This window comes from Sceloporus occidentalis, unplaced genomic scaffold (assembly GCF_023333645.1).
Source record: "Sceloporus occidentalis isolate IW3139 unplaced genomic scaffold, rSceOcc1.0.p SCAF_6, whole genome shotgun sequence".
Classification (NCBI taxonomy): Eukaryota; Metazoa; Chordata; class Lepidosauria; order Squamata; family Phrynosomatidae; genus Sceloporus; species Sceloporus occidentalis.
The window spans coordinates 62,814,083-62,829,122 of NW_028316986.1; the positions used below are offsets into that span (position 1 = coordinate 62,814,083).

General features: G+C 40.6%; 1 protein-coding gene across 5 annotated transcripts in view; it reads right to left on the reverse strand.

Moving 5' to 3' along the window:
- Nucleotides 1–289: 289 nt before the first annotated feature.
- The window catches only part of CHRM3 (cholinergic receptor muscarinic 3), a 315,762-nt gene continuing 301,011 nt past the window's right edge, over nt 290–15,040 (reverse strand). For all 5 annotated transcript variants that reach the window (XM_089529852.1, XM_089529850.1, XM_089529849.1 and 2 more), the window contains one exon: nt 290–5,899. In XM_089529852.1, coding sequence (XP_089385978.1) covers nt 4,081–5,880 — 1,800 coding nt within the window. In that variant the 5' untranslated portion in view covers nt 5,881–5,899 and the 3' untranslated portion in view covers nt 290–4,080. The remainder of the gene's footprint in view (nt 5,900–15,040) is intronic.

The following is a 15,040-nucleotide window of genomic DNA, read 5'->3' on the forward strand; positions in this document are numbered from 1 at the left end:
TGTGGATAAAAATCATGTCTTTCTTTTTTGTGACTGGCCCAGCTGCACATAAATTAGGAAAGCCTATAGTACAGGAAATATTTAAGGAACAATTAGTAGCATACAATTCCACAGACAGAGTTTAAGGTAGGGATATAATTATTTCCTTATTTTATTCTTGCGCATGCAACTGAAAATTAGCAGTTATTTCTCCCCACTGAACAAAATGATGGAAGCCTAGGATCAGTTTATTATATATTATGCTTGCACTTTGGGATTTTTTATTTTATTTTTTTGGGGGGCAGGGAGGAAGAAAACATTTGCAGAAAGATTTTTTTTTCTTCTTGTTCATAAATATTCTTCTGTACAACCCATTTTTTAGTAAAATACAATTTTTTGGTGCACATGTGTTTGTTTTTTGGCAGAGAAAGCAATGATTTTGGCACAAAACCCACCAAAAATTCCAGCAGAAGCAATACAAACCCCATCTCCAACTCACAGGTCTTTTCATTTTTGCTAAAGGATGAAAAACCTTGCAGTGGCTGGATGAAACCTTTTTTCATCAGAGGAGAAAATATGACTTTTCTTTACATCCCTAGTTTAAACATACCTTGGACACCCCACCCCCCACCCGCAAATACTTTTGTGCTCTTAATCTCTCTGTCCCCAAACAGCTTTTTTTTTTTAAAGTAGCTTTTTGGTCTTGCTATACACATTTGTGTTCATTATATAAATGGATGCTTTAGATGTACCTTGAATATTTTGGCTTCCTAAAAGCCTTAGCTTATTGGTGAAGCCAAGGAAGCAAAATTCAAAAAATGGATCTGATTATCATTTTGTGTTGCCTGAATTTTTTTTGAAATGAAAATTTGACATTCACTCCAATTCACGGGATGATCTCCATTTCATACAGTGGGAATTCGCCATCTGAAGGCTTGCCATCTGCAGATTTGAGCATCCACAGATGGCAAGCTCCATTGTCCCAAATGGCAGCTGTGCACTTGTCATGCCACCATTAGGAACAATGGAACTTGAGGTTCTGCGTTTTTTATATCTGTGTGGCAGTCTGTAATGGATCCTCCACAGATACAAAGGCCCAACTGTATTTATAAATGTATGTATGGTGTCAATTTCTGTCCCACATTTCTACACAACAGTATCTAAGGCATTGTGGCCTGGTTTTTGGGTCAACATGCCCCTGCACTTAATGCCAGAAGATTTAAGAACTTGGCTGTTGGTGGGGGAAACATTTTGTTCCCTCTTTTCTTTCAGGTCCTGTCCTACTATTATTAATGAGACAGATCCCTTAGGCTGCAGATGCACAAGGACAAGAATATTAGCAGGATGATAGGGAGCAAAAATTCATGTGCCATGCAACCTGCCCTGAAGCCCCTGTGCAAAACAGCTGGCTTCAGGTGTGGCTACTGGTTTAATCAGTGTTTGCATGTGAAATGGGAATGGGGATGTCATTGTGTCCTCTGCCTCAGCTAGCAAAAATAAATTGGGTTGGTCCTGCTCTTTTCAAGTTTCTATTGTTAGTGTCTTCTTTAATCTTTAATGTCTTTTGCATTCACAAGGTGTGACAGGCCATTTTTTTAAAAAAATCAATACAATGTAGCTGCTTTTCTATGGTAGGGAATGCTGTGGTTGTTGAAATTGTGTGTGTTGTGGGCCCTTAAGGAGATAAGAGCTCAGCCAGAAAAAAAAAGATGGAACAACTGTAACTCATTTCCTCAACAGTTATTTTCTGCCATACCTGGTAGAGTCATCTAACCCTTCCTAGCTCTAGCCCTGTAATTTGTAGATCTTGGACATGGCCTCTCCTCTTCAAATACTGGGGGACACTGAAGTTGCCCATCTGAAATCTTTTATTTGTAGACCAAAGCAAACTACTAGAACTGGCAATGTGCAGACCTGAAAGCTGTGTTCATTCCTCAAGAACACCTTCGAAATTTGCTTTTAGAGGACATTACAATTGAAGACCAAAGAGCAATATTTAACAACATTTAAATAAAACAGTTTGGTGGCATGTGTGTATAAATATATCTTCATATTAACACAAAATGAAATAGCTCAGAAACACAGACACTATTTAATATACGTACTTCCACTGTTGTCAAAGTCATCTGTAAACACCATCTCACACTGAATACAAAAGCAGCTTTTATACCAGTTATGTGTTCACAACACTGATTCCCCCTTTCTGATAAAGGAAGTTGCTTTTTATTTTTTTATTTTTTTATTGTTGTCAGATCTGAGTGTCAGGTCAAAAAGACAAAGAGACAGGGGAAATGTCCCCTCAAAAGCTTGGTCAGTTGAAAGTATAATATACAAAATTACTTTTCAAAATGTAAATAAATCTAATCTGAAACAATGCTTTAAAGTACAGTTCTTTCCTCAGGGAAGTCGTGACTTTTATAAAGTACAGTATAAGCACAACCCACTGCTAGCATCTCCTGTGCAGCCATCACAGAGTGAACAGGAGTTGCATAAGAGCCCGGTGGGTTGTCTCCAACATCTCAGGTACTGACTGCATTATAAATACCAGGAATCACTGCTTACATATCAACTATAAATATTAAAGCCCTTTTTTGTCTTTCTGAGAAGGTGCTTAACTATTTGGAATAGCAAACAACTTACATTAATTGGGGACATTGCACTGCACAGTTCTGAAGTGTCCACTACCAGTTGTAACAACAAGAACAGCAATAACAACAAGAAGAATAACAGAAGCTTTCAGAATTGGCAAGCATTTTGGAAAGTGCCCGGTCATTTCTTTAAAAAAATACATAATTTCCCCCCATGTTTAAAAATGCTTTCTAAATGTGCAGAAAATAGATACAGACACTGGTTCTGAGAATCTCTTGGTGCAGTCTGGCTGTGTGCCTGCCAACTGGAGAGAACCAATGTGCTTATTCCACGGATCCTTTGTCCTTGCACACCCTTGAACAAACATATACCTGACTTCTTGCTGGTGCTGCCCTTAGACCTACGGCTGGATCCCTTTCACTTACCCAAACCAGCAGAATGAGTGGGATTCCCAGATTTGCTCCAACTTCTAAAAAGCACAGAGACTTCCAGGACTACAGTGGGCACTATTACCCCATTGTATTTGTCCAATCCAAATATGAGAACTAGGCTGAAAATCTATCTGACATTTAGATTTAATGCATAACAGCCTGTAGAGAATGCAGCCTTTACCATACCATGCTATCTCTTATATTAAATACTAATACACATACAGTCATCTGCATGTGGACTGACATCAGCATTTAATAGACTGTGAGCTGTTCAAGATACATCCCTGTATAAACCATACATAACACCCAATTCCAATGGGAAAAAAGGTAATAGTATGTGCCTTTTTAAATTATTTGTTACTGTTGTATATATTTATTGTGTGGATTTTGCCATTTTTTAGAAGAAGGCAAAATGTCAGAATAAATAATATATAAATAAGAGTTGAATGGTTGTTTTTTCAGATGCCTTAGGCTGCTCGTATCTTACAGTCACAATAAGAACAGACATACTCTTTCCTGGAAAACAGATGACACATTCTGAGTGCATCAGGTGTTCTTCTTTCAAAGGCTCTTAACAACAGGAACCAAAGAACTGACATTGCACCCAAAAGAGGAGAAGATGGGAAGCTCTAAGACATTTGGGGCAACTATACAGTGTTTAGAATTTGTGCACACTCATTTTTTAACAGATCTGCCCAATTTCTAGTTAGTGCTGGAGCCTATTGGACTCCTTGAGAAACTGTTGGTAAGGGGCTAGCTATAAGTGCTCACCTGAGAACCCCAAACAGATTTATGATTGGAGAACTGGAGAATTATGTGGATCACTAACAGCTTTCATATGCAGATTCTTGGACTTTTGTAGGAAAACCTGTAGATCTCTGATTGTTCTTTGTAATCATTTTGTTTTTGCTTAATTTGGCTTAAAGTGTTACATTAAACACAAAATATTAAAAGGATAAATAATAGACCCGGATGCTCCTTTCACTTCTTGAAGACGAAATATTTGCAGCCAGCTCCAGTAACCACCCTCCCATTTTTGCAATCCCTTTAATGTTTATTTCCACTGTGTAAAAATGCTACTCTAGGAAGCATCTCGGGGAATCCGCTTATGAAAAATGACTGACTGTCTCTGCTGATACTGTTGTTTACGTCTTTTACGTTTGTCACACTGACACAGCAGTAACATCTTGAAAGTGGTTCTGAATGTTTTATTACACAGTGCATAGCACATAGGGTTCACTGTGCTATTGATGTAGCAAAGCCAGTACCCCAGGTTCCAAAATGTTTTGGGGATACATTGATCACAAAAGGTGTTTACCAGGACCATGATATTGTATGGGGTCCAAGTGATAATAAAGGCAAATAAAATGGCACTGAGTGTCTGTGCAGCTTTCTTCTCTTTGATGAGTGACATTCGTTTTCGCTTGGTGATCTGACTTCTTGTCTTCAAGGCAAACTTCTTGGCCAGGGTAGCTTCCTTGAATGACAAAGGCAGAGCAGCAGTTGGCCTGGAGCCTCTTGAAATGCCATCAGAAGCCTTTCCTGTGTGTACTGCTGATCCTGGTTGAACTGGAAGCCTGGGAAAACATTTCTGTAAGCTTCCATCCTCAATATTTTTTTGTGGATGAAGCCTTTTAGGCTGCCTCTCATTTGACTCTGCATCTAGTTTCTGCAGTTCATCCTCTGATCCAGGCAGGTCTTCTGATGAGGGTAGTTTTGTAGAGTTGATGATAGTATTGTGCCCTGGAAGTTTCAGTACAATGGAGTAGATGGCTCTGGTCTCAGAGGCAATGTCATCTTCATCAGAAGAGGCTGAGTTTTCAAGAGATGCATTGCCATCATTGTTGTTCCAGCTGTCACTGCTGCTATGTTCCTGATCAACCTGATCTGAGCTTGGTTTCCAGCTTTTTGATATCATCCAGAAATGGCAGCCTCCATATTTTTTCCTGTTGGAGCGTTTTGTATTCTGTTGCTGCAGCTCATAGCTGCTACAGCTTCTAGAACTGCCTGTCTGGTTGACAAAGCGTGCAACCTCAGCTTCGCTGCCCGAGGCCTGGAGTCCTGCTAACTCTTTGGTACGCTTCTCTGTCTCCTTATATATCCTCCAATACAAAATACTCATAATGGTCACTGGCAAATAAAAGGCAGCAATGGCAGTGCCAAAAGTGATGATGGGTTCAGTTAGGAACTGGATGTAACATTCACCTTCATTGACAGTTCGCTCTCCAACAAAATACTGCCAGAACAGAATAGCGGGGGCCCAAAGGATAAATGAGATGACCCAAGCTAAGCCAATCATCACCCCAGCCCTTCTGGTTGTTCGTTTAGCTCTGTAAGTAAGGGGCCTAGTAATAGAAAAATATCTGTCAAAACTTATGACCAGTAGATTCATGACAGAGGCATTGCTGGCGACATAGTCAATGGAGAGCCACAAGTCACAGGCCAAATTTCCCAAAGCCCAGCGGTTCATGATTATATAAGTGGTAAAAAGGTTCATTGATATAATACCAATGATCAGATCTGCACAGGCAAGGCTTAGCAAAAAGTAATTGTTAACAGTTTTCAGCTGCTTGTTGACTTTAAATGCCACAATCACTAGAATATTTCCTATGATGGTGACAAGGGCTATGATGCCAGTGAGGAAAGCAATTAAGACAACTTGCCAGACAGAGTGCCCGCCCAGAGGATCAGGAGGAATTTGTGATACATTGGTCATGTCCTTGGGAATGAAGGAGAAATTCTCATTTGTCTGAGAGAGGCCATGGCTGCTAGTGAATGTTGGTGCATCACTCAGAAACCTTACTCCTTGGGAGTCTTGATTCCAGAAGGAGCTCACATTTGAATCTAAGAAGGAGACTGTAGTGTTGCTAGTTGGGACCATTGTGACGTTCTGACATATTCTGCAAGGGAACAGGAAAGGAAGAGAAAAAGGGGGAAAAGTGAATTAAGACTTGCTGTTTCCTGCTACCACCTGATCAATTAACATTAGCTTAGTTTCTGTAGAGATCAGGCTAAATCCAATGTTAGTCTCAAATAGAGTAGACCCACTGAAATCATTGGGGCTTGCATAGTGATGACTAAGAGACCCCATTCAGTTCCATGATTCTACTTTAATAAAGATTAACATTGATTTTAATCCTTTAAGTTAATTTAAGACAGTTAAATAAGTAACACTATCAGAAGACAAAATTTAAAACATTTGTAAAATGACAATGAATTTACAGAATTGACCAGTGTACTTGTATATTTGGAACCTCTGATACATTCATAACCTATATAAAGAGAGATATGGAGTAACTTAATTTCATTGCAGTAATTTAAAACTTCAGCCACACATTTACCAACCGGCATCTAAAATAAACTGGAAGGCAGTTCTAGGTAGGTAAGAGGTATGAATGTTTTTCAATGTCTCACTTGCTGTAATGCTAGAAAATTGAAGACTGAAGGAAAATTTTAAGGAGGGTGTCATAATTCTTGTTGAGCAAAGACAATACTCTCATTGCACCCTGCCTTATATCATCATCCTTGTAACTTCATTAAAACCCTTTGCCTGATTGTTTTGTTTCACAATGCATGTAAATACTTTGCAAAAATCTGAAAGTCTAAAAGAGACTACTTCTTGGTAAACAAAATGAAACCCAACTCCCATGTATATATTCATACATTTTCAAGGGCAGCTGCATGGAAACAAACTATGGCCAGCAAGGGGAAGCAGATGTGATTTATAGAAATATATAGAAATTCTAGGATGAGGATGAATGAAGGAAAGACCAACTGTGATTGAGGCTGTCAAATGAAGGGTGGGATTGGCATCTATACATGGAAAGGAAAAGAAGCATCTCTGTCCTGGTGCAGATACAGAAAGGAGAACCCACAAATATATTAGCACTATGTTCTGAACAAATCTTGCCAAGAAAACCCTGTCCTAGGCTTGCCTTAAGTCTGAAACAACCTCAAGGCACACAGCAACAACAAAAATTAAACATACCTTAATATATTTATACTAACTCACCTAAGTGAATATTAATCTTGGCTTCTGTAATACTAAAAACATTTTTGTATTCCCACAATTGAATTTTAGTGACTCAGGATGTCTGGGTAGAGGTATTTCTTGAGGCACATTTGAGGGTCATATTATTGCAGAATTTGGGGACTACCAGTCAAGATGATGCTGTCAAAATGTTTTGTAATGGATGTTGTGCCTTAGACAATGATTGATTGATTAATTGATTAAGGCATAGCTCCCATTTCATCTATATACCTTGGTTTTTTTTTTGGCTTTTCCCATAAAGCTGGAATCTTTTCAAAAGACACCCAAAGAAGAAGAAAAAAAACTGATAACTACAGAGTAAGTATTCACAATTGGATCTCCCTCTACAGCCAAGATAATCAGCAAGCTTATATTTCTGCTTTGTCCAATCATTATCTAGATGACATACTTTAAATTTTGTAGGATTTAAAACTCAGAACTACAGAAAGTGTTATACGTTGCAATACTTACTCCCTATTGTGTTAAAATTTTGCAAGATAATATTCACTAATTTTCTCTTTGTTCCAAAACATTGCTTTGGAATAGATGAGAAACTGTCAGACTGATTTCATCATTTCAATTAAAAATATATTTACTATCATGTTTCAAATATATTTACTTCTTTGTTTGTCTAATGTGATTCTTTCCCGCTCACTCACCTACTAAGAATGACTGAGCATATTTGATCTGAAAATGGGTTTACTGTACATGCTAGGAAATAGTAAAACTTTTCATTAGATTAAGGATGTTTTCATTAGATTAAGGATGTTTTAAGAATGTTATAATATGGTGCTAAGCAGGTACAGAGAAGGAAAGCAGTACAGATTTGAGAGCAGCCAGCTCCACCATAGAAACAGAGAGCTTGCCTAGCCACCATCTCGTAACCTAACTTTTTTCTACTTTCTAGCAGCCCTCAGTATACAACTGAAAACCAGCAAATATGATTTTGGAAGAATTTTGACACAAGACAATGTCTATGTTGCAAAACAGCTGCCAGATAGAGCTCATGAGTATCCCGCCTCTCTCCCAATCTTTGGTTGTGAGGGTGCATCTATGTTTCAGTCCCACACAACACCAAAGCCAGGTGGAAGAAAGATTAATTCTTCTGTACCAAAGTCCAACAGAATTTTGGCTTCTATCCCATCTCCATGGCAGATTGCCTTAAAAAAAATCTGCAGGACACTATCACCAGAATCCTATTGTGGCCTTATGTCTTTATATGTGTTTACAGGAATTAGAATCGCACACTTGTGTAAAATCCACATCCAGTAGATGGCTTATGTTATGTTACTGTGTAGCAGATTCAGTGAAGTGTCTGATGCGCATAAGTGTGCAATGCAATGACACACCATGCAGTGGTGTGCATTGTGCACTGATAAACATCAGTCCTGGTGATCATCAGTCCCAATGTGTCCTGTTGCCACTCTTCTGTTATGCATCTTCACAATTCAGTAAAGGAGTTTCTTAGCACCTTACTATGTAGCTTGGTATATATAAAGATACATAATTGAAGAGCTCATATGGCACTTTTGCAATTATCTATATTATATATCGGTTTGAGTTGGTAAGTACCGATGATGTGGACAAGATCCTCGGAAGTGTTTGGAAGACAACCTGTTCTCTCGATCCCTGTCCCTCGTGGCTAGCAGCCCAGGGGGGACCGGCTGTGACTTCATTGTTACGCCAGATTATTAATACATCTTTGAGGGAAGGGCAATTTCCATCTGATCTTAAATTGGCCATCGTAAAACCTTTATTAAAAAAGCCCTCCCTCGACCCCCTGGTACATAATAATTATCGGCCAGTTTCACTGCTGCCATTTTTGGGGAAGGTGATTGAGAGGGCGGTTGCACTCCAGCTTCAGGCGGTCTTGGATGATACGGATTATCTGGACCCATTTCAAACTGGCTTTCGGGCGGGTTACAGGGTTGAGACGGCCATGGTCGCCTTGGTCGATGATCTCCGTCTGGGCATCGACAGGGGAAGCGTGTCCCTGCTGGTGCTCTTGGACATCTCAGCGGCTTTCGATACCATAGACCATGGTATCCTTCTGGGGCGTCTAGCAGAGGTAGGAGTCGGTGGCACTGCGCTCCAGTGGTTCCGCTCCTATCCCTCTGGAAGGTCCCAGATGGTGCAGCTGGGAGATGTGTGCTCCGATGAGAGGGCCCTTAAAACTGGGAGCCATTCTGTCTCCCATGCTATTTAACATTTACATGAAACCGCTGGGAGAGATTATCCGGAGACATGGGGCGCGGGGTTATCAGTACGCTGATGACACCCAAATAATCTTCTCTATGTCTCCGACTGATGCAGTGACTGAGGATGGCGTCTCTCCTCTCGTGGCCTGTCTGGAGTCAGTAATGGGCTGGATGAGGGAAAACCGACTCAAGCTGAATCCAGAGAAAACGGACGTACTCGTGATAGGTTCCCCTGGTCCAGGAATGGCGGTGGTTCCACCTGTCCTGAACGGGGTCACGCTCCCTGTGAAGGACTCCGTGCGCAGTCTGGGGGTGCTTCTTGACTCGTCCCTTCGCCTGACTACTCAGGTGAATGCGACGGTCAAGAGCACCTGTCATCAGCTTCAGCTTATTCGCCAGCTGCGCCCATACCTGGCCCGGAGGGACCTTGAAACTGTGGTACATGCTCTGGTAACCTCGAGACTGGACTTCTGCAATGTACTCTACATGGGGCAACCCTTATACCAAACCCGGAAGCTACAAATGGTGCAGAACATGGCAGCCAGGCTGGTCACTGGTACTTCCAGGGCCAGCCATATAACTCCGGTGCTAAAAGATCTCCATTGGCTGCCCATTCGCTTCCAGGCGCAATATAAGGTGTTGGTGATGACCTATAAAGCCCTAAATGGCTTGGGCCCAGGATACCTGAAGGACCGCCTCTCCCCATACATTCCGCCCCGCACCCTCAGAACATCTGGGCAGCAATTACTTAGGGTTCCCGGGGCGAGGTTTGTCTCCACTACTAGGAGGACATTTTCCATCGCCGCCCCGGCCCTTTGGAACACGCTGCCCATAGAGCTCCGCTCAGCCACCTCCCTGGCCCAATTTAGACGGGATTTAAAGACCTTCCTGTTTGGGATCGCATTCCCTGATTAAAGTCCTCTAGGTCTCCTTCCTCCGCACTGGCAAAGGGATCAGCTAATCCGGGGCTTTTCTGTCTTTGTTTTTATGGAATTATTGTATGGATTTATTGTTTTATTGTATTGTTTTTAATCTGTTGTAAACCGCCCTGATCTGTTGGAAGGGCGGTATATAAATAAAAATTTTATTTATTTATTATTATTTATCATCTGGGTTTTTTTTAACTGCATCTGCATGCACACATACCCACATACCAGGTGTGTCAGTAAAGGTGTGTGGGGGGTGAAGACCACACCAGGTGACATTCTAAGGAGGGGTGACACCATTGCTTCCCAAACATCTGCCTTTTGCCAGAAAGCAGCTGTGGCATTCACCTGCATTCCTTTAAAACACTAAAGAGATGGTGTGAGTGGGGCATGGCTCAGTGGGAGGAGAAAGGAGAGGTCCTAAGTTTTTTTAAAAATATATATTATTTTTGAAATTTCTTTAAAAACATCAGCTCTTACCAGATTTTCACTTTAACCCCATGAATAAGTACCCATAGCTACATTTAGGCTGTGAGTATAACTGCAATATTAAAAATACTATTTTAATTTTGCTATGTGTTTTATGTCACAACTATTACCATTCCATTCAGTGATATACGGGAATTACAATTTATGAATAACAGCACAAAAAACATTATTAAGGATTCTGAATGGTGTGGTATGAGAGGAGGTCAATGGGGGTGGGTGACACCATGTTACCACACCAAGTGATGCCAATCCTAGTGATGCAACACATGCACACACATTTTCCTTCCAAATTTACAGATTTTTGCAAGCACTATTTTAAATGTATCTACTTCTCATAAACGTTTAAAAAAACCAGTTTGGTGCATTTTCTTAATACATACAGATATTCCCCCACCCCCACCCCCAAAGTATTAGTTTTCCCCCCTTCAGTCAAAATGCATTATGGCCTTTGGAAACGTGCACATTTTAACCTCTAACCGTGTTCTCGTTCATTTCCTGTTTTTGGAAGAGCAAATCCACATTGATGTAAGTAAGCTCATGTTCAATTATGAACTGAACGAACTTGGCATGCGTCCCTTGCTAGCTGCCTTACTTGGTTATTGGCAGTGGACAGTCAGTGATGGCAGTAATGAGAAGCCTAATTGATTAATTTGAGTCAGCTACCACTGCCAATTTCTCAGGACAGATCTACAGCTTGGTTGCCCAACTAATCCTCACTCAGATCCTTTACTTGCACCCCATGGGTGTAGCTATGGGGGCAAGGGGGGATGAGATCATTTCCTCCCTAATTAATATTCTACACCTTCCAAAGTCCTCTACTCTCTAGCATTGCTATGACTTAAAACATCACTTCAGCATTTTGAAACACAGTTGCCAAGGAAATATGAATGTAGCAAATAAAAGCATTCTGCATGTGAACTATTTTCACTGTCCCACTCTCTGTAATGTGACAAATTTGGAACTGAAGGATTTTTTTTACTGGGGTACAGAATTCTTATCTGAGGGAGAAGAATCCACATTTTGCTCTGCTTTCCACAGCTGCATCCTTGCTTCAGACCTAGCTTGCCTTTCATGAGAACAATAGTGGACAAAGAGTGAGGCCTGTCACCTATAAAGGAAGTGAGGATGAGGAAAAATGTGTCCTTTTACTATTAAGTTGTGGCCCTGGATGTGGTTCTGTCCCCAAACCTGGTTCTCTCCCAGTATTTGAGTGTCATCTTCCACATACTCATTGTATTCCACCTCTTTAGCCCTGGCCAAGTATCAGTGTTTGGTTTTTCAAGGTACCACAACTCTACTTTGAACCTTGTTTTATTTTATTTATTCATTTTAGAGCTGGAGGCAATCCAAGTAGCTGCAAGATTACTCACATCTATTAGGATGTTCATAGCCAGAGTCACCCTGCACCTGCTGGTGCTCAGTCCCACTAAATATTTGAGTGGTTTTATATGAGCTGTGTGTACATTCATTTTTCAGGTGAGTAAAAACAAGATAGTTACTGTGAGAAACAAATAAAAATATATTGATGATATATCTTGTTTCTTTTCTGCTCTTTGATTTCAGTTATCTTCATTCATTGCCTATATGGGGAATCCCTGAACCTCACAGGAAGCATTTTGTTACACTGCTTAGTAAAATGATACAAATTGATACATTATTTGCATATAAAATCAGAAGTAAAAAGCAAAAGGAACTTTACATATTGCAACTTCTATTCTATTTACTAACATATGGGAGCCTTTGTGACAAAAAAAAAAGAAAAAAGAAGAAGAAGAAAGAAAGAAAGAAAGAAAGAAAGAAAGAAGAGTTATTTTTCAAGAAATGAAGTGAGATAGCTTCAGGTTTTATGGCCATTTTCTTGTTGCAAACACATTCTCTAGGGAACTGAACAGACTGGATACTATTCTAAGATATAGCTGTGTTAGTCTGTAGAAACAGTACGTAGAGAGATCTTGAGACTAACTGAAAGAAAGAGGCAGCATAAGCTTTTGTAGACTTCAGTATAGGCCCATTACAGATGGGCGTAAAGTACATCCTGGGGACGTACTAGGGTTAGGGAAAGTGCGTGCCTTACGCACGCACCTAACCCTAATACGTCCCCAGGACGTACAAAATGGCGGTGCCCGTTCCACATGGGGCAGCGCAGACGTGATGTCTTTGTGCTGCATGAGGGCGCATAGAGCACTCCTTCCATGATTTGCGTCGCTGGTGCAGCCTTTAGACGGCTGTGCCAGCGGCGCAAGGGAAAAAGGGGCTGAGCGGCCCCTTTCTCCTCCTCCCTGCCTCCATCGGGTGTCCTTGGGGCTTGAAGCCCCAAGGACACCCCTTTCCAGGCCGCTTTTGCCGCTTCCGCGTGGCCTAGAAAGCGGTGGATGGGGCCCCAGAGGCTGCCATTCTGGCAGCTGAGGCCCCGATCCGGCGGGGAAAGGAGCGCCTACAGGCCGCCCCAAAGGGGCGGTCTGTAACGCACCATAGTTTCTCAGATGGATTTGATACAGCATTATATATAAACAATTTAATATTAAACATTAAAAGACATAAATGATGATGACAAAATATTAAATAACTTTATAATTAATGTTGTAGACATCCCATTTGCTAAAGTTTTTCTACTCCTTTGCACAGTGATCAACACAAAATGAAAACTTGTTTCCTTTGTGGAGAAATAACATAGGAACCAACTGTTAGCAGAGTTGATATTATATCTATATGAATGACCTCATTCTTGTGGGGAAATGACTTTTAAAAGTATTAGCTTATATTACCCTAATAGGCAAAAACATTTGGAAATAGAAGCCTCAAACGTTATTGATTATAAATAAGCATTCCAAAGATGACTATTGATTCATTAACATTTTGGCATTACTGTATCAGTACTACTCAGAATATATGAAGTGTTTGATCCTTTTCCATGCATTTTTCTACTATATTTCATGTATAATAAATCTAAGACATAAACCATTATCAAGTTACAGGCATGGATTAAAAAGATATTATTGGTAATTCCTGTACCAAACTGCAATAGCACATCACATTTTATATTTTAGAAGCTCTGTGACTCATTTGCCTCATAATTTTTGAGCTGCTTTGCAACCACTCCTAAATGATTGAATTGCATTTCACTGAAGCCTTCCAGAAGTGAATTTAGCTGTGTCACTTTGGTTTTCCCTTCAGCACCTTGTCCTAAAATGAACTGGGAAGATATAGGAGGAGTTACATATTCTGGAGACAGTTCTTCTCCTAAACATACTTGCCTTTTGCAAATCATAGTTACAATATGGATAAATATTGGAAGTGCCATTCAAACTCTTTTGTACACATGCTGCCTGTCCAGGAGGCCTCTAAATTCAGCAGTTTATCACATTTTGAACTGAAGTAATGCATGCTGTAATTCAAAAGGCCTCCTTCTTGCTCAGTAAGATATGACATGTCATTGGGAAAGATGATAATGTTTGGTATAGTGGAAGGCAGTAGGAAAAGAGGAAGGCTGCATTATTGATGGATAGACTCAATCAAGGAAGCCATGGTCCTGAATTTGCAAAATCTATGCCAGGCAATTGACTAGGGATCCTGGAGGTCTCTTATTCATAGAATTGAAGTAAGTTAAAGTCAACTTCACAACAAATTGCATGTGGTTAGGGGTGCTCACCCTTCTCCTCCTAATTTTGATAATGTCTACAGTGCACAATGCTTATGTTGATTGATGGAATCCATGTTATTGAGGACAAAATCCTCCTCTGTCATCCATTTCAACGTAAATGCTTATCTATCAATGGCTCATAGTTTTTTGAAGAGTTACAATGTAAAAACCAAGTCAGGTTTACTTATAAGTAACCCTGATTGCTTTCAATAGCACTTATTCCCAGATAAAATATATACATATGTACTCAGAAGCCACTTTGACTTCAGTGGCACACACTTCCTCCTGTACTCAGAAAGTATTACTTCTCTCCTCAACCCTCACTGGAAAGAAAGACACAGAGATTCATGGGGAGGGAGAATGCTAAAATAATTCCAGGTTGGGATCATAAAGAAGAAGACTCTTTGTTCCTCTGTCTCACCACATCTCTACTCATAGCTATGTGACATTAACTTCAAAAGAACATCCTCCTGCACTCAGAAGGGATCCTTTCTGCCACTTCCCACCAATGTAAAAGAAAGGGCGGGAGAAGGACCAAGCATGTGAGGGTGTGACAGTGGAAAGGAATCAAGAGCTGGTGCTGGTACTGCTTCCACATGATCTGTCCCATGATGTGAAGGGCTGTGCACACATGTTTGCCAGAAAATGTGGACAGTGTGGCTGACATGTCACTGGGAGCCGGCGGGCGGGGATAATGGGAGGGAGGAGTTGGGAAATGGAAAGACAACTGACATTCTGTTCAATAATGATGATTTCAT